At 37.4% G+C, this 21,129-nt stretch overlaps 1 protein-coding gene across 4 annotated transcripts in view; it reads right to left on the reverse strand.

Annotated features, from left to right (window-relative positions):
• Positions 1-21,129, reverse strand: part of LOC149267621 (Small GTP-binding protein) — a 462,582-nt gene that overhangs the window by 85,795 nt on the left and 355,658 nt on the right. For 3 of the 4 annotated variants that reach the window (XM_089433721.1, XM_089433719.1, XM_089433716.1), the window contains 4 exons: positions 12,467-12,538; positions 12,167-12,301; positions 11,935-12,008; positions 9,654-9,741 (listed from right to left, as the gene is read on the reverse strand). In XM_089433721.1, the coding sequence (XP_089289847.1) occupies positions 9,654-9,741; positions 11,935-12,008; positions 12,167-12,301; positions 12,467-12,538 (369 nt within the window). The remainder of the gene's footprint in view (positions 1-9,653; positions 9,742-11,934; positions 12,009-12,166; positions 12,302-12,466; positions 12,539-21,129) is intronic. The other variant, XM_089433718.1, reaches the window with a different exon arrangement.

Genomic DNA, 21,129 nt, shown 5'->3' on the forward strand with positions numbered 1-21,129 from the left:
ATGGAATAGGACCTCCTCATATAAGGAGCAATAGACATGTTGTTATGTGCTTCACCTAGGAAGACAAAATGGAGAATTGTGCAATCATTTGGCATCCGATGCTCTTGTGGGATGAGATAGGGAATCCCATGAAAGAGTAGTCGTGGAGGAGCGATATTCTTTTGGGGACTGAGGAGTCCAAGAAAAGAATAGTCCTTATGCAGCATATTCTGAGAGAACCTGGGTGGGGTATGTTCTGAGAGAGACCTGATGAGTCTGTCTATAAATTATTGGTCTCGCCAGCATTTTTCTCTGATCTTGTGGAGAGATAGAGTTGTTAGTCAAGGCCTTGCTATATAAATGTTGGTCGGTATAATGCAATACAAATGAGTTACAAATCCAAATTCTTCTTATGAGAAATTCTTCAGATTGAGAATGGCCAAGTACCATTATGAATACCTCCCTAGTTAAGAGGGAGTATTGTAAAATATAACTAGGTTCGGTGTTCATAATGACATGTAATTATGGTCTTTGTTAATGATGAAATAAAGAGAATAAAATTATTTTTGTAATGCCTTGCTTCATGGGTATCATGAACAAGAGTTTTTATTTCTAGATGGCTTCCATTGAGAGCTTTAGGATTTGTCAGAGTCTATGTCATTTATGAAGAACCCTTCTTGGGCATGTAACAAATGTATTTGAGTTAATAGGATTGTCTAGCAACTCTCCAACAACAAGCACTAGCACCTTTCCTCATGTCGGCTTCAAGATTAACATAGAACTCATGTTGGCTCACAGTTAAAGGAACACACCTATTCGGATGAACATGTCAGCTCATTTATGGAGGATCAACCACTATATATACCAGGTCAAGGAACTTCGCATAGCACAGTTCAAAATTTGAATAGCTTTGAGATTTTCGGTACTAGTTACAGTCAACCAGTTCGGATAATTTCGATGGAGTACACAGTATTCGGATCTCTGTGTTGAGAGATGTTTTGGGTGTTATATCGTAGCATAAGCAAAGGTTTGGATCTCCACAATAAAGAAGCTCGGATATGTCTCCATGTAATCTCGGACAACATGAAGTTCAAATCTCAGACAGTATGATGTATAGAAGCTGTGATGTATAAAAGCCATGATGTATGTAATCTCAGACAGTATGATGTATAGAAGCCATGATGTATGTAATCTCGGAAAGTATGATGTATAGAAGCCATGATGTGAAAGAGTGCCATTAAGAGAAGAATTGCAGCATCTTGCTAGAGATGTAGTAAGGACAGTTTGGTGACGAAACGGTGATATAGTACAATGTCATCTCAAGTGTGTTATGAAAGGAGATGATCTCAATTTGTTAAATGAGCCGAAAGGAGGAAGGAGAAGACAGTCAAGAAGAACTAATGTCTTGGTCTTAAAGGCAGCTAATAGGTCAAGGGTCTCAGTCTTTGGTATTCATCAATTGGAATCTCCAGAAGAATAATTTGCGCGGTTTTCCTCTCAAAGAGTGAGAGGTTTTGGCCCTGGCTCATAACCTACATGTGTGTCTCTTTTCTATTTATGTTCATGCATCGGTCACTGTTTGATGAAAAAGAACACTAAGAATCTAACCTAAAGAAGATCTTAATCTAAGTAAAAAGCATTCACAAGAAGAGAAATCCACTAAAACTAATGCCCTATATTTCTCAACATCTTTCTTTTTCATACTCCATCAGAGTCTTCATATCTTCCATGGAGATATCCTAGTCAAATCTTCTTGGTCATTTGGTTGTTGATTACCTTTACCATGGTTGCATATTCCATGATCTCTTCCTTCCATTCTTTGCACATTTCATTCCCAGGAGATTCCAATCAAAGTTCCTCAATTGTAGTTAACCACCTCATACTTCATATGAGGATATATTATGTTGATTTCATCTAGTGAATGTGTGACCCATGCATTCCTGCATTCCTTTGAGGGAGGGCATCCTTTCTTTTGATCATGTTCTCAAGATAGAGCATTAATCCATGTTACCTTAAACCATATGACATGACATCCACAATATCAAATGTAAGCATACATACCTCATTTTTCATTTGAGTCATCCAGACTTTCTGTAGCAGCTTCCTTGATTGAAATAGCTTCAAACCCTTGATCTGCTTCACTTTTATGTCATCATACCATCATCCCATTATTTCCACAAGTTTGGATTTCTTGATGAAAACCTTGCTTCCCCTCATGATTGGTGAACCTTTCAATGTAGATTCCATCAATGAATTTTTAGGATCCAGATTATCCCCATCAGCAGATGTTATATGTATGATGAACCTTGTACTAGATGACCTTGCACTAGTGTTTTCTATGAGATTCCCAAGAGCTATATCCTACACTTTCATAGATTCTAACTGTCTTTTGTGCTTATCTATGATGATGTATGAGCTCTTGCTTTCAATGCTTCTATGAAGAACCTCTATGCCTTAATGCATCCCATTTAGTGAATCATGATAACCATATCTTACAACAGAAGACTTAGGAATGTGAGAAGATTTTAGGTGAGGAAGACTGTCTCAGTAATAAAGATCTCTTACTTCCTCTTTCTTGGACTTCTTCTTTTCAACTTCCTCTACTTATTTGGCAATATAGGTTTCTTCTCTTCCTCTTTTGTTGTCCTTCTTGACCTTAGGACAATCTCTTTTGTAGTGCCCATATTCCTGACACCCATAGCATTGAATCTTAGACATGTTCTTTTTCTTTTTCCAAGAACCAAACTATCCAAATTTTCCTTTTCTTCTTGTCATTATAGCATAAGCTTCACTTTGCTCACCTGCTCCCACATCAGATTTGGCCTTTAGTCTAGATTCTTCAATCTTGCATAGTGACCATAGATCCTAGAATGGAGTAGCTTCTTTCTTCCCATAAATACTTGAAGTAAAGTTACCCCACTCCTCTGGTAGTGCATTTAATACAACTTTATTCATTTCACTATCAGACATGACTTTTCCCAAATCTTGTAGTTGATTCTGGATCTCAAATATCCTCATAAAGCATGAGGTTATTCCATCTTCCCTAGACATCTTCAGCTTGTAGAGTTCTTGCCTTAATGAGATGACTTCTCCAACAGTGCTTATGGAATACAACTCTACCAGTTTGTCATAGATTTCTTTTGAAGTTTCAAGTTTAGATACATATGGGATGAGGGGATCCTTGATGGATTCTATGAGAATCCTTTGAGCCCTAACTTCCCCTTTCATATACTTGGCAAGAGCTTGAGCATCTTCCTCTCCTGGTTTTGTGATAGATCCTTTGACATGTTCCATCACCTCATTTTCAATGAGATTTAGATCTGTCATTTTCTTGCATGCAAGATAGTTTGAAGCCCCAACCAGTTTGTTGCTTTCCTTGCAAAAAGACATTTTGACAGATTCAGATGTGGACATAAATATACTTACGTGATATGATGCTCCTCCTTCTTGCTACTTCCTTGATGTTGATGATGATATAGAGGATAGAAAACTTCTCCTTGATGTAGGTAGTTTTTCTTCAAGAATGATCCTTGATCCCATAGGGAGTGAGATGACACCGCCTTTTGATCTAGCTTCTGTTGGATGAATAGTCTTCAAAACACTTTAACTTGAGTAGATGTAGGGATTTGGCCTTCTCCCTCTTGATGATGATCTCAATACTTCTTTGTAGACTTCTTTGACCTAGGGTTATGATGCTTCCTTTGACTTTAAGTTGATCTTCACTTTGATTCCTTCCTTGAGATCTGATCCTCGAGTGTCCCTTGATAAGATGCCTTGCCTTGACTTACTCACCTTAGCTTTGATACCATGTTGAGAAATCTAGGGCAGAGTAATTATGTGATTTCTCTTATATTAGTAACTACTTGGGAGTGCTTTTTACTTATTTATAGTAGAATCTTCCTTTACTTAGGTTATTAGTGTTCTTCTTCATCAAACAGCTACCATTGCATAAACCATTAAGACACAAGAGACACAAAATATAGGCTATCAGCCAGGGCCAAAACCTCTCACTCTTTGAAAGGAAAACCCAAACAAATTCTTCTTCTTATAGAAATTATAATTGACAAATACCAAAACCAAGACTCTTGACCTATTTGCCACTCCAAGACCAAGACACAAGATCCTTAGTCAACAACAGTCAACATTTTTCTCCTTCCTCCTTCTCGATTTCTTCTTCAACCTTGGCTTGATATAGACTTTCAGCCTTCTTCCACTTCAGCTACCTAGAAGGACTGCACCACTACTACAATAAACTCCTCCTCTCCTCAGCCTTCGTTGCTGCAATATATTAAATTTCGGCATTTTTCCACTTCAGCTCCCTATTGCTGCAACAAACTTCGTCCTTACTGCTGTAACAAACTTCTAGTAACAAACTTATTTTTGTCCTTACTGTTGTAACAGACTTCTAGTACGGATAGGTGTTTTTTTCCCTTGAAACAGTCCCATAAAGTACCCTAAGAACCTCGCTCTTCCTGTCCTTTACTTCGCTGGTTATGAGAGGCTTCTATCTCCCTTTCTCGCACTTTTGTCCACCGCAGACCATCACAAAAAACTTCACTGAAATATGCCTTCTGAAATGAGGTCAAGCTGCCTATAAATAGTTGTTTGCCTTTGTATATGAGCCGACATGAATGTATGTTAGCCGACATGTCCTTTGGGGAATTTACATTATTATTTTTGAAGCCAACATGAGGAGGATACTTTGCTTGGTCTTGGAGGTATAATTATACTTATCTAATGACTCATATAAAATGTAGTATGCTCAAGAAGGGTCCTTCATACATGACATAGACTCAAGTTGACTTTTATCACAAATCCTAAAGGCTCTCAATGGGAGCCATCACTAAAAATAAAATTCCTTGCTCATGAAACCCATAAGAGAAGCATAATAATAATTTTGTTTCTCTACTTTTCATCAATTACATAAAATCACAATTGTGCATCATTATGAAGACCGAACCTAGTTACTTTTCAACACTCCCTCTTAACTAGGGAGGTATTCATAATGGTACTTGGTCATTCTCAATCTGAAGAATTTCTCATAAGAGTCGGATTGGTAACCCATTTGTTTAGCATCATATCAACCAGCATTGTCACATAACAAGGCCTTGACTAACAACGCTATCTCTCCACGAGATCTAAGCACAATGTTGGCAAGACTAATGATGTATAGACACCCTCATCATTCTCTCCACCACGACTATTCTTATCTTGGATTCCCAATCCTCAAAGAATATCAGTCCTCAACGACTACTCTTATCTTGGATGCCCTAATACATCCTTAAAGAGCGTCGAATGCCAGATGTTTACCCAATCCTCCATTTTGTCTTCCAAGTGAAGACAAGAATGATGTGTCTATCTCTCCCTCTTAATTAGGGAGGACATATCTACTCCAATGAAGGAATTTACTCATTCCTACAAAAGGAATGTACCTACGCTCCCTCTTGGCTTAGAAATTCCAAATTTCTTCAAAGTAAGAAACTTGTTTGCAGGCTCCCTCTTAATTAGGGACCTACAGCAACTTCTCAAGTGGAGATGATGTTGATTTCTGGTAGCATCAGATGTGCTCTAAGTCTCAAAATTTGCAGGGAGGCTTAGACACATGTATTCTCCAGTACCCATAAATCGTTTTGGGAAATTCCACCCAAAGACAGTTTTATTAAAATAATTAATTATTTTTAATGGGACCCTAAGTCTAAACTTGAGGAAATTAAAATAATTAAAGGGTATTAATATAAGTTGTGGGTGAAACTTCTAGAAAAAGGTAGAGATCAAGTCAATATGATCCGAGCCATTGATTAGGATCTAATCTGGGTTGTTGATTGACCAACGAGAGGATTATAAGAGGAAGCTTGATGGGCACTTGGAGAACACGCTGAGAGATCAAGAAATCAAATTTCTGAAGTGAGAAGTTCCCAGGAGGAAATTCAGATTGAGTAGATTTCTTGCAGTTGAGGGGCAGAGATAGCATCCAAAGAGAGAGAGATTTTCTCAACAGGAGAATTATCAGCAAAGAGAGGCAAAGAGTGATCCAACAGCTCTCACGCAGAGGCGGTGCACAGGGTGAGAGAGAGTCCGAAATTTTGCAGCAGAGTTAGTTTAAGCCGGGAGCCGGGGTGTGAGACCGGGAGGCTAAGAGCAGTGACTCCGGGCAGCAAATCAACCAGTTGGCTAAGTGACGCAGTGTCTAAAGGGGATGACACATGGACTGCATGAGGACTGTGCAGAGGCAGCGTAAGGGCTGCGCAGGGCCTGCCAGAGGCACCTCATCTAGTGACCGGATTAGACGGGATTTTTCTCAATGATTGTGAGGTAATATCACAAATATTTCTACCAATATTTCTCTCTCTGTAACTGAATAACCCTTGAGGTATTTAGAGAAAAAATTGCTACTGCTTAATAATAATAAACCCTCAGATCTGTTGCACTGTTTTCCTGCATTGGGTTTTTCCGGGCACATTTGTCCAAAAATAACGTTGTTATTGCGCTGTATTTTCTTTCTTGCTTAGTCTCTTGTTTCCGCATATAAATTAATTAAGTGAAAGTTGCAATGTATGTATTTCAATATTTGTCATAGGAAACTACAAATAACTTGTTTATGCAAATCTAACAAATAGGAGAAATATCATCAGTTGCTGTAGTAGGGATTCATGTTTAGGAGTTTCCACATGGTATCAGACTTGTAGGTGGAACAAGAAGAGTAGTACTAGAGAATCCAACATTGAGCAGAAGAGGGAAATTGAAAAGTTGCAGGAGGCAGCAGTTCAAAACCCCAGAGGATTTGTGCAATTCTTAGCTAGAGAGTTGAAATTTCGAGGCAACCTCTCTTTGAGTGAGTCGACAGAGAGAAGAACTTCTAGATCGAGTTTTTTTGTCGGGCAAAAGGGAGCAGCGCAGAAGCCTCAGCATGAGGAGAGCTGGTGGGACGCGGAATTTTCTATAGGAAGTTTGTTAGGCAGAAAATCGTCAGAAGAGAGAGGAGAAGCACGGTTGAGGAAATTTTTTCCTCAGAGAATTCCCAGCCAAGGATTCGAATTCTCTAGAGTTGAGTAGCAGTAGGGGTAGCAGTTTTACTAGCTCTAGCAAGGACTGTGTAAGCTAGCCCAGTAATAACACAAAGGTGAGAGGATATTTTCGACATTTGTGGCAGAAATGGCAACCAGTGGCTTGAGGGATCAGGACAGGTTGGATGGGGCATCCAACTACATCATCTGGAAGGCAAGAATGTCGTTCCTTCTAGATGAGCATGCCCTCAAGACATACATCGACAACGTGGTGGTTGTCCCTGCAGATGCAGATCCGTTGAAGAAATACAAGGTTGGGATGGCGAAAGCGAAAAGAATGATCCTCGACGGAGTGAAAGATCATGCGGTTTATCACATAGCTAGCAGAGGGACTTCTAAGGAGATGTGGGACGCTTTGTCTACGTTATATTAGGGATCTTCCGAGCAATGGAATATGTACCTTGAGAAGAAACTGAGATCTACCCAAACGCAGAAAGGGCAGTGTGTGGATCCATTCCTCACAAAGCTTCAGGAGACCCGTGATGAATTTTCTGTTGTGGGGCATACACCTCAAGATTCATATTTGGTTAGACTGGCCCTCAATTCTGTCTCAAATGAGTGGCAAGTCTTTGTCCAAAGTATCCTAGGCAAACCAGCGTTGTCGAATTGGGATGAGATCTGGGTAGCTCTAAAACAAGAGGAGTTGAGGAGAGACTTAGTCAAGGTTAAACGTGACGAAAGCAGCAACAGTGGGTCGAAGCCCAAGGATGAGGAGGATAATGCAACCCTTGAATGGAAGGGACAACAGAAGCAGCGGATATGTAAGAAGGACGTCTCGAAGTTCAAGTGTTTCAGGTTTGGTGAGATGGGTCACTATGCTACTTAGTGTCCTATCAAGAAGAAGGACAAGGATTAGAAGCACAATCCAAAGGCTGTGCCGGCGAAGATCGAAGAGCAGTTCGCCATGACAGTCGCGATACCTCCAGGAGGGAGGTGGGCTAATTTGGAGCTATAGTTCAAAAGAGCTACAGATGGACAGGATCCTTGAGGAACCCACCTCTTGGATCAATTCCTTGCTACAGGAGCCCAAATCAGAAGTAGCAGGATGGACTAGTGTCGGATGGTGTCGAGGAGTGTCGGGGAGATAGTTACAGTGGCTAGGAGCGTCAGAGACTTAACAGTGGAGACCAGAGTTGGCAGCAGTGCAGATTGCACAGAGTAGAGGTCAGCAACAACATAGTAGATTCAAAGGGTCAGCGTAGAGACTAGTAGTAGTCAGACTTCAACATTCACATGGTATCATACTAAACACAATTAGTTCAGTAATTTTGGAGTAGCAACAACAGTTTTCAGCGCAGTGGCAGTTGGCTGTGGCAGTGCTAGCAGCAACACATATGCAACACTTGAGAGGGAGTTGTAGTATGGATGCGATGTTGACAGTGGTAGTGTCAGCAGCAGCGTAGTAGTTGGTGGACAAAATTCCAGACATCAGCAACGCAGAGGACAATGTTATGAAGTGAGGGCGATACTTCAGTGGGAGGCATTGTTAGAGCACATTCCTCGCTAAGAGGGAGTGTTGCTCTCTGGTAGCATCGGATGTGCCCTAAGTCTCAAAATTTGCAAGGAGGCTTAGACACATGTATTCTCCAATACTTGCATTAGGTTTTCGAGGACATTGGTCCAAAAATAATGGTGTCATGTGGTGTGTTTGTTCTTGTTTCTTTTAGTTGCTGATTTGTAATATGTTGAGCATGCACTGGTGTTTATTTTCAGTATTTATGTTGTAAATAACTTGTTAAAGAAAAATTAACAAGTAGGTAGGAATAAATCAAAAAAAAGTGCATGAAGGGTTTCTAAATTAAGTAAACTTAGAAACTTCAACAGCCCCCAAGGCCTCACCAAGTGGAGTTAAATGTTTTCTCCACGTTAGCCCAGTTGTGGAGGTGGCAACAAGCACCTTCCTCCACCCTATGCTTGTTGAAGAATTAGGGTTTTAAAGAAATTTTCAGCAAAAGGTTGTTAAATGTTTTATGGCTCTAACATCTCCATGAAGAAGATTTTCATCAAATTTCTCTTGAGGAACCTAAGTGTAGCTTCCTCTCTCTTCTTGAAATCACTTCCATCAGTTCTCTTCCATAGATTTACTCACTATTTAACTCCATATGCCCAAAAATTCATTGATAAACTAAAGCATTGATCCTTCATTCTCCATCACTTTAAACCCTTTTGTAAATCATACAAAACTATTTTGCTAAGGTTCTGCTCTCTGGTAAATCTCATGGTTTTGTATATTTGGGGACATTCCCATTGAACTATAAACCCAATCACCCTAAAGAAACCCGTAATCAGTCAAGTCATTTTATTGGTAGAGTGTGAAGTAGAAGCATTAGAGAGCTTTTGCCATGGTTTGACCAGGCCATTTGATCTCTAGATATACATGAATAACCTCCCATAAGCCAAAGCAAAGCTGGCCAGAAGCAAGAAGAGGGTTAGTGAGGTGACAATGGGCCCTTTTAAGGTGCAAAGGGTCCCACACTTGAGCTTTGCACTTTATCTCTAGAAGTGTAAGATTTTGTTGTAACAATTCCCACAATCAAATTTATTGTGGGGATTGAATATATCAAATACCAAAACATATGAGAAATGTCTAATTGTTCAAGACCCAAATACCTTGTCCTTGTGAACGATTGCTGCTAATGCCTCAACTGGTTCGCCATTGATACGTATATCAAGCTTTATCAGGTCACTTTCACGGTACCTACATACATACCATTAAAATATATGATAGAAATGTTCAGATACATAAAAATGGACTTGGAAAACATCATTGCACCACTATAAAGAAAAAAATTAGAAAGAAAGAGTCACAACATGCAAAAGACAAATGGCTAATATTAACAAGGCTACAAATCAACAAAACGTCATCTCTTTGTGCCAGGCAACAGATTAGTTATTTTCGAAACATAAATCTGAAAACAGCAAAAGATAAGGCCTGTTTCAATAAACACACGACTGACTTTGTGCTTAAAACATAATATTTTGAACACTGCTCAATCTAATATACCTATATGAGTAATTTTATCTGCAGATAAGCTATGAAGTAGCCCCTGAAGCTGCCAATGAAAAACCTGAAATGTTTTCAAACACATGACAAAATGTCTCTTTCACCACATTTATGGAGAAATCAAAGTGCTCTCCCTCACAAAGAACACATAATTATCCAGATTCAGTTCCTAATACCTACAATAGCCTAAAAGACAGTACTCCAGAAATACTTAGGCTCAAGTGGTAAGGCACTGAAACTGTCTTATGTACATGCACTAGTATCGAATGTTTCATTACATGGGGAAAAGGAGTAAGTTATATAGGCCTTAATTTAATTACATATGGCCAGTAAACATAATTTGTGCTCATCGTATCTATCATGTTGCTATTGAACTGTATAAAATAAGGTAGATTCGAGGGTGATAATTATCTTTCACTGTTAGGACAACAGCTTTAAAATGCCAATACAAAGCACAATATGGTTATTCTACTCAACGTTTCAATTTAGTAGGCTTTACTATATTCTTCTTTTCTCCTTAATTTTTGTAGGTGCCCCATACATATCCCTACAGCTTATGTTGACTTGGGTGTCATGCTCTTTACGTTTTATAACTTTATGTTCAGTTGTCCCTTATGGCTTATTTATTTTATCACATAGGGGTTCTGACATAGGTTAGTAAAGGGGAGTTAGGGGACTTGTAAGGACCCTCCTCCTACCTTCCAGGATGCTTGTCTTTCACATCTGAAATTACACTTTAGTGACTATTGCACATTAGGCTTTAGCCATTATTGTTGATATGAGATTCTTGTATCATGAGCGCACAGTTCTGAGCATGGAAAGTTTGTCTTTTGTTTCCATGCCTGTGTTGCCCATAGCCACGCTGGGGCAAGGGAGACATGTATGTACAGACTTGAATATGGATTAATGGAATCAGGGTTCCCATTACACTCAATATCTCTTGTATGTATGTGTATTGTAGATTTATTTCCTTCAAGTTGGTATATTTTATGTCACCTTTCTATTAATGTTCACATTGGCAATCTCATGCCAACAATATTCAAATATAGACTGACTCAGATCCTGCATCCTTGACCTCCAAAAAGTTCTCACCTCATGCCTTTCTCATGGATCCTCGTCAAAACCTTAGGGTTGTATTACAAATAGCACATATATCTTCACACCCTTTTCTAAAAACCTGTGATACTGTTTTTAGAATAAAGAAATTTCTGAAATAAATACTTGCAGCCTAATTAAAACTTTTTTCTCTTTTGGGAAAGGAAAATGTTATCGTGATAATTAAAAAAGGAAATAAAGAAAATAATTTGTATTAACGTCCACAAATGACCAAAATGGGTCAACGAGACTAGAGACTGCAAGTTATAATGCCAACATGAAATGACCAGAGAAACTATTAGGTGGAAAAAATTGGGTCCAGCTTTGTAGTTACCAAGAAAACCATGTAAAGAAGCATAGGAGCTCATTCTGTTCAACATATTCACCCAGAACTGAGCACCCCATAATTTCTGCACCAATATTTCCACCTAGAGTGTATAAAGGCATTGGAACTCTGATCTACAAATGGGCTTTGAAGCTGGCTATTAGATAGTCGCTTGATCTGGAATTGGGATTTGAAGCTGGCTGTTAGATAGTCTATCGATCTGGAATTGGGCTTTGAAGCTGGTTATTAACTAGTCAATTGATCAACAATTCTAACCTGATGGTATTCTGAGAATCCATCAGTGAAGGAACATACTTCCTTAACACTGACATTCTTCAGTATCTGATCTGTGAAGGGGGTAGTGAATGGGCCATGCACACAAGTAGCATTCAGTCCTATATAAGGAACGAGTTTCACTAGGAACTAATACACAGAGAAGGTATCAATACCCATCAGTAAATACTTACCCAACAACTGAATATTCCATGCTAGCATAACCTTTGCTTCTGGACTTAAGCTGGTCAAAAAAATCTCCCACCATCTAATGAACAAGGCAACATATTGTTAGGACATCAATACACATTATTGAGACGAAACCTAGAACATACAACCAATATCTTTGAATCAAAATAACCCACCTAAACCATGTTCTACATAAAAGATATATTGACATTTGGAACGGTATTGAGAATTGAATACCTCTGCTAGTGGTAATTCATAGACAATTGAAGCTCTATTTTCATTCAAGTACTTCATCTCTTTAAATTCACCTCGCCTATCTTGACCAAGCTCCATAAGACTACCAATATATTCCTTAGGAGTGAACAATTCAAGCTAAAAAGTAGAAACCATTTGGCATGTATCAGCAAACTTTGCTAAAATGGACGTTAACATTGAGATTATATGAAATAAAATACCAGTAAAGATGAAAATGAAAACATTTGAAATCTAAAATTTCCAGATAATGAACAGAATTCAATATAACTAAGTGGCAATAACCTTGACATATGGTTCCTCAATTGACTGTCTCTTTCCAGCCTCGGGCAATGCAGATGGATTGGAACATTCAACCTGAACTCCATCAAAACATGGCCAAGAAAAATAGGACCACACACTTTTTTAGTTAAAAATCACATTAATATTAAAAAGAAGCCATATATTCATATCAGTGTTGATAATATCACCGAGATATCGGCGATATTCAAAAATATCGCGATATTTTCGGCGAGCCGATATATCACCAACAAAATATCGCGATATTTTCGGCTTTTGAAAATATCGCGCGATTTCCGAAATATCGCCGATATTTCGGAAAATATCGCGCGACAATTGAAAATATCGCCCGATAACTGTAAAAAAATTCTGCACGGCCTATAAAAATCCGATTTTGGTTTTTTTTCATATCATTTTCATTTCTGATTGCTGGAGAAGGAAGGGGAGAGCTATGTGGTTGCTGCCAAAGAGGGTTTGAGCGTTCTAGGCCCTAGTATTGATATGCTATTCATGGTAATGTTAAATTCTTGAAGTAAAAGTGACATTCTTCATTTTCATCCTTTTACTTAAATTTTTAACATTACCATGAAATGACTCAGGATGTTTGAGAGTGGTTCCGGCCTCATTGGATTTCATATGGAGAAAGTAGAATTTTAGATTTCATTCAAAATGCAGCAGACTTATCAGTTTTTTAGGATTTCAGGATTGGGAGATTGTAATGTTTCCAGGTGACATCACTTGCCCGGGCTACCCCTGCCACCAGTAGAGGACGTGGTCTACCTCCTATAGCTCCTACTTTTAGTTCTTCAGCTTCTAGAGCATAGCAAACTCCACTACCAACTCCACCAGCACCAGCATCTACATCTAGAGGGAAAGGGAAGGTTGTGGCATTTTCTTGCAAGAGGGGCAGACGAAATCAATAGGATTAGACTTTAGTTATTTTCTTATGAGCTTGTAAGTTGTACATGAACAATGAACATTGAATATTCAAGAATCAAGACCAAGCATATCACATTCTAATTTCTAAATAGTAAATCTTGATTCTATTTATTTTTTTAAAGTGAACTATGAACTTTGAGAAGTAATTATATTTTAATTTGATTAGATATGCTGCAACCTACAATTTAATATGGATAAAAAACTATATTTTGGTGTATATATATATATATATATATAAAACGTGTCCCCCGTGTCTTGTTTCCAGGTCGTTGTGTTTCGTATTGAATACTCGTATTTACGTGTCCTCTGTGTCTCGTGTCCTCGTGTCATGTGACTTAGCTTAGACAATATTGATGTATTGTCTCCGTGGAGGGTGGAGTCTGAGGAGCCCCTCTTGGAGGAGTCACCTTCATGGTTAGAGCAAGTGGCAGATGATCCATTAGAGCAGGGGCAGCAAGAGGAGGACTCGGAGTCAGAGGAGCAGCAGCACTCAGAGGAGGAGCAGGAGGACGAGGAGGAGGACATTGCGGGAGCATCAACATCAACACCATCTGCTATAGATATAGGAGAGCATAGCCCCATACCTACACTCATTATTTGACATTAGGTGCAGAGGCAGGGTCAAGGCCTCCTACTACTAGGGGCAAGCCTGGCAAACAGCCCATCATGTTTTCCCGTAAAAGGGGGAGAGGGCAGTGATTTCATATAGATAGCTGCTAGTTTTATTTGTTGTGCTACATATAACTCATGATGATGAGATACTTTTATATATGTGATGTTATTTTGTATTGGTTCTCCACATTTGAGTCCTTGAATGGACAATTATCAGGGATCAGCAAGATTTGGTATCGCCTTTGATGTACCATTTCTATTTGACATCATATATATCAGTGTTTTCTTCATATTTTTGTGCCAATGTGTTTATTTCATGTTGTTATTGCTTTATATGTTTAAAAATCTGAAAAAAATGAATATATTGTGCATTTTTTATGCTTGTCGATATTTGCCGATATTTTCGCTGATATTGCTGATAAGATATTTTCTGGACCCTCGCCGATATTTTCCCGATACCGATATTATCAACACTGATTCATATCAAAGAAATAAAGGAAGTAGCATGCATACTTTTAAAATTATATGTGCACCATGAATAAGCAGAGTCTAGACTATCACTGACAAGAAGGAAATGTAACCAAAATTATCATTAGTACCTAGGGTATATCTAAATGATAAATTACTTAGATAAACAAATCAATGTATGACAAAGCTTTATTGTTTCTAGACTAAGTCAAATTTCAACTATTGATTGAAAAAATTAATGTGCTTGTTATTGTAAAATCTAGCAACGTAGTGCAAAACCTCACTAAATGACCTACACAAAGTGCAAAAATGGGAGTGTCACCACTGTCACCTCACTCCCCTCATTTTAATAATATGTAGAATGGTGTTGTCATTGTGAAATTTCCTCGAATTGTAGTAACTAGAATTTACTCTTAGAACTGGTTAGCAGTTTATTAATTTTCTGATTAACACTGAATAAATCACACCACAATTCTTCACAAATAAATTATGCGGAAGCTAAATAAAATGTTGGAACTGAGAAAATAGATGCACACACACAAAAAAATCGACATAATTAGTTTTGGACAATAGTCCCTAGAAGAAAACCAGAAGGGAAAACCAATGCAGCAGATCAGGGCTTCTTTTATTATTATGAAGCAATAAATTTTAGACTTGTTGCACTCAAATTGTCAAAGTTCCAGGGAAGCGGAAGAACCAACTTTTTTCAACAAGGATCGGATCACAAATCAACAGTTCCTGTGTCATGATCATCCCATTCTGCAAGTTATGTATTGTAAATGATCTCAGTAAAACCTTGAGCCTATGTAACAACCTAGGTAAACCTATTAGTTGATGACGAATTCTATCCTAGGAGATTTTTTAACCTTGTTGATTAACTGTGTTTTTTGACACGGCTAATCAGAGAAGTTTTCCCCCTAGCTTAAACCCCAAAGCTAGGGTGAAATTTATTGTCGAATTATCAGCTAAGTTCTAGTGTTTTTAGTTGAGTCTAATGTAAAAGTGGTTTGAGAATAATTTAGCTAATTGGATAAATTATTTTATTACAAATCACTTGGTTTACTAAATCATATTGAGTCACAAATGGATTGTGTCTTGAGGGTCTAAGCCAAATGTGTATTCCCTCTTTGAGTCATGTAAATGAAATATCTTGTGTATTAGAGGGTTGGAAAAATAATTAAATCCCATCATCTGTAAATTAATTAATTTCAGAGCAAAACAAAATTAAATCCTAAGCCAGAAAAATTAATTAATTAGAGTCAAATTAAATTGTCTTGGGAAAATAAATTCTCCAGAAGGAAAAAATCGTGGGTCTTAAAAGAGTCAATTTTTAAAGGTCCTCCACCAAGGTAATATTGTATATTTCAAGAAAATTTGGACATTTGGACCTTGGTGGTTAAGTCAAAGTCAAATTTTTAAGGAAATTAGCTCAAAATAATTAATTTTGAGCTAATTAAAAAGGAATTATAAATTCGAATATTCCTCAAAAATAAAAATTAAAAAAAAAAGCAAGGACCAAGATTAAAAGATTTTGAAGTGTTTATCAACGGCCAATATTATTTTGACAAGGATCAAAGAAACTAGTCGTTATTTTTCCATTTAGAGGATTCATCTATAAATTAGAGAGCCAGTTGAATCTCTAGTCATCTTGATCTCTAACTAGAATTGTTGTTGAATCATTTTGTAAACTATTGTCTTGCTGGGAACTATTTTTTCTACTATAATAAAAGACTTTGGGGTGCAACTCGAGATGTTTCTGTCGCTGATTCGTGGTATGTATTGACTACGGGCTTCCTATGTGGTGTTTTATATTATTATTTTGGGATAATACATAGTGTGTACAAGTACTCAATCCTTGGTCTCCAAGTTCACAGACTGAGGGCAAGAGTTACTTTGCTTTGATCTCTAGGTTTTATATGGTGGATTGAATTTTTGTTTGGCCTATAGTGAGCATTAAATTTCTCTGAAGCATTTTAGCCATTTTTTCAATGAAAAAATATCATAAAAATTATTCCCTCAAAATCTATTTTAAAAACTCATGTATATTTTGTAAATACTTTTGTAAATTAAATTGTAAATTATTTTTCTAACTTGGGTTGTGGTTTTAGATTCATTTTGTATATATTTGGGTTTTGGGTGTTGTAAAGTTTATTTTTTCATGTTAGATCAAGGAGTCAAGTGGAAGAAGAGCTAGATCTAGGTCCTTGAGGGTCAGATCTAGTCTCTTTGAATTTTTTGCAAGGTTTTTAAAGAAGAATTTTCAAAAAATCAAAGCGTTGAAGCACAAAAAAAAATTGGAGCAAGGCTTTCAAGCTTTTCAGGGCTTCTAGCCTCAATTTTTCCTTAGTAGGCCTCAGCGTCAGCCTTTCTCCCTGTTAACCACTACGTGTCAATTACCCATAGCAGTACACCCCCCTTTTCGCAAAAGGGGTAGCGCCTAATCAATGTGTTCCTGCGATCCAGCTATCATCATTAGCCTAAGGATCATCTCATAATGTAAACCCAGTCTGCATGTGTATAATGTAAATAATCTCAGCAGATCCGTGTTGTGTATGTAATCACCTAAGCAAACCTAGTTTTCTGGTAACGATCTACATTCCGAGAGGTTTTTGTCTCACCGATCCATTCTCAGACGGTCGGCAGAGTTTTCCTTCAGCCTTACCCCAAAGCCGGAATGGATTTTGTCACTAAAATCTTAGTGGAGTCGGAGTCATAGTGTTCTAGATTGAGTCTATGTAAAAGTGATTTGGGAATATTCCTAACTATTTGGTTAGGTTATTTATTACAATTGCTTGATCTGCTAGATTATATTTGTGTCGCAGAACTGGATAGTCTATCAGGGTCTTTTGCAAATGGGTTTTCCCTCTTGAGATGTAAAAATCATGATGTAAAGTGTCTTGAAGGTTAGAAAAATAATTTATCCCCTCATAGGTCCTAGGTAAATTTAAATTTTCTAGAAATAAAATTCGTGGATCCTTAAAAAAATTAAATCTTTACAGGTCCAGGGACTAAGGTTAATTGATTATTTTGCTAAATTTTATGCCTTGGGTCCGTGGGGTTAAGTCAAAGTCAAAATTTTGAGAAAATAAATGCAATATTTTAATTTTTGAATTTATTAAAATGCATTTAATTGAAAAATTCAAAATTTCCTCAATATTTAAAATTTTGACGAATGAGATTAAAAGAAATTTGGATCCTTATCAATGGTCGAGATCACTTTGACAAAGATCACTCGAACTAGCCATTGGAGAATTTATCTTTAAATAGGAGGTCATTTGTCAATTAGTGTCATTCAATTTTTTGATCGTGTACTAAGCGAAAAGCTCTCTTGTAATCTTTTCATGACCAATAAAGAAAGACTTTGGGGTTAATTTCTGCTGGTGTTACTCTTCATGGAAATGCTATAAGATGTATTACTTTCGTGCGTAATTTCTTTTTTGCCATTAATAATAGCTTCTGAAGAGCGATTGGAGTACAAGTATCTTGCTCAGTTGTTGTGGTTTGAATGATAATTTAAGTTTTGAATATAATAGCAGGGAACTCTATTAGATCTGAATTTTATTATTGTTTTCTCCCTCTATGTTGACAGCTGAATTGAGTTTTGCAGGAATATCCCTGATTATTAGATCATTGGGCATTCGGGGAAGTTCTCGGGTGAACCAGCCAACTCCCAATCCGTGTTTTTTGAAGAGCCCAGTTTGAATTTGATCCCGGGCTTATCATAAGATATTTTTATGGGTGATGCATGAGGGTTTTGAGCTCAATACTTCCTTTAAAAATTCAAAAAACTTCATTTTTTTGTGCTAAATCGTTAGATCTGGTTGTTGAGAGCCTTAGATCATCGGATTTGGGAGCGGAGTCGAACTCACACTCCCAAGATCTGATAGATCTGCTACTTATGTACATAGATCTATAATTTTCTTCAGTTTTCTAACTTTGGTTTTTCTGGGTTTTAATTTTTTGGGTCATTATATATATCGTTTGGGTGTTTCTTGTTGTCTTGTAGCTCCAGATCTGAAGCAGAAAACTATGCAGAGTCCAGATCTAGGCCTGAGAGGGTAAGATATGGATCTGTTAGGTTCATCAGCATAATTCTGTAGGGAGACTATTCAATCAATTTTATAGTCTAAGGGTTTTAAGAGCTTCAAATCTTAAAAATTTTATCAGATCTGGAAATTTCGTGAAGTTTTCAGGGTCAAATCTGAGGTAGGTGGATTTAATATTTTAATTAAATCTAGAAAATTTCAATAACGGTTTCATTGATAGCTTTTACGCTGAAGTATAAGATCTTAGTCTGGAAATTTCTCCTCAATTCTTGGGCTGCAATTTCTCTGCTGCCTGGGGTTTCCTAAGAACAAGATTTCGAAATTGTTTTCTCTATTATTTCCTAGAAAAATTCGAAATTATTTTTGGGCTTTGAATTTTTTTTAAAAGATCTGGAGAAATCTGAGTTTCTACCTGAGTTTTGTCTGTTGCCTAACCTTCACGCATTTCTCATCCTCACCCATTGTTGCAGCTCACCATACACTGCCATAAAAGCCTGCCTGCTCCATTCTACAGCTTTTGCATCATGCTGCTTCAAACCTGCAAACAACTACTCCTTTACGCATCCTCAAACCCTCACGCGACATCCATTCTTGGTTTGCCATTTCTGCACCCGCATCCTTCCAAACCCGTCAGCTTTCTTCTCCTTGTTGCGTATTCACCTGTCCAAACCCTCGCAACCTTCCTTGCCATCAAGCCCCTTCATTCGATCTCCTGCCCAACTCCTCTCCACTGCCCTTCCATCCAGCTCCCTCCCTTTTGCGTGCTCCCTTCAGAACCCTCGGATCCCTTTCACGTGATATCCACATTGCCCATTGTTTGCCTTGCTGCCAGGATCTGCATCCAAAACCCTCTCCCTTCACGACCCTCGATGGCAGCCACGTCCTCCCTTTCCACATCCTCAACATATTCGAGCCACCATAACCCTCTTAGTCTCCTTGCAATCCGCATCCCTCATTGTTGCTAACCCGCAGCTACTGCTCCATTCACCAAGCGCTGTGTTCTCTGCCATCAATCTCTTCATCGTTCTGAAACCTGCAGCAGCAAAACAAATGAACGCATTTGACTTCTTTTCTTTTATTATGTATGCTTTAGGTTAGGACTTAGTTTCATTAGTTATTTTTTCATTTTATGTTTAGGTTTGTATATACATTAAAAGTCAAGGATCAAGATTGAAGTGTGTTTTGATTTTTTTATTTTTATTTTATTTAGTTTCACATTTTTCAATTCTTATGATTTTAATTTTATTCATTTAAATAAAAATAATATATATATAGATATATATATATGTATATATATATATATATATATATATATATATATATATATCGATTTTGTTTTCTTTTGATTTCATTTTATTTCGTTTTTATTTTTATTTTTTTCTATTTTGATTTTGATTAAAAAAATATAAAAGTCTTAAAAAACATGAAAAAAGTTTAAAAAATCCAAAAACATTTAAAAATTATAAAAAAAAAAATTCCAAAACATTAAAAAATTCTAAAAATTTTAAATTTTGTGACTACGGAGTTAAAATAAATCAAAGGAATTGCGCTTTAACAAATTTTAACGTGGCCTACGGCCCATTAAAAATTTGATTTATTAACCCGTTGATTTGTTTTACTTCTTTATATTTTGCCTAAGGAATAATTGAAGCACTAATCTAAAGTTCCTTGATGTTATCTAGTGGTTAAATGAATTTTCATGATTTTTCTATGGTCAAAGTCTGACTAGTGTTTTAAAATTTATATTGACTGCTGAAAAAAACTAATTGAATCTAGATCTTGGTCATCAACGATAATTGTCTTAAATATGGAATATCTTGCGTGATACAGTGTTGGGTGTTTTTGTGGATTATTTACAGGGTTGCAGGGGAGCGCTCCCCCCCCCTCGCTCCCGCTCCCAATTCCCACTCCGGGCGATTCACTCCCGGAGCGGGTCGGGAGCGCGCTCCTGAAATCGCTCCCGAACGAGAGTGATTTCGGGAGTGCGCTCCCGATAAAAAAATTTGCGCTCCTTGTCAATTTAGGGAGCGACATCGGGAGCGTCGCTCCCGGAGCGATTTTTAACACTCGGGAGCGATCGGGGAACGAACGCTCCCGATCGCTCCCAAGCATTAAAAATTCGCTCTGGGAGTGAATCAGCAGACGCCGGGAGCGATCCGAGTGGAAAAAAGCCGCGGACGCGAAATTTTTTTCCAATTTAAAAAAAAAAAATTAAAAATAAAAATTGTTTTAAAAGCCCAATGGGGCAAACAAACATTTCATTATCACTTGAATGAGAGTCAGCGCAAGGAGAGCAAGAGCAAAGGAGCAAAGAGAAGCGAGGAGCAAGCCTGCAGAGAGGTAAGTAACTTAGTAATTTAGTTAGTTTAGTTAGTTTAATTTAGTTAGGTAGTAATTTAGGCAGTTTAATTTAGTTTATTAACTATATTTAGTGAAAAAATTATGAATGTAAATTAAATTAATAGATTAAAATTATTAAATTAATTAATCTAAATAAATTAAATTAATTTGCAGATTCAAAAGCCTACAAATATCAAACATCATGGACCTGGCTCTATTTCTTGGGATTTTCCTCTTCTTGGTCTTTTTTATGGTTATTATGGT

The sequence above is a fragment of the Pinus tabuliformis genome, chromosome 6 (assembly GCF_031772625.1).
Source record: "Pinus tabuliformis cultivar Carrire ecotype Pingquan chromosome 6, CPIR1, whole genome shotgun sequence".
Classification (NCBI taxonomy): domain Eukaryota; kingdom Viridiplantae; phylum Streptophyta; class Pinopsida; order Pinales; family Pinaceae; genus Pinus; species Pinus tabuliformis.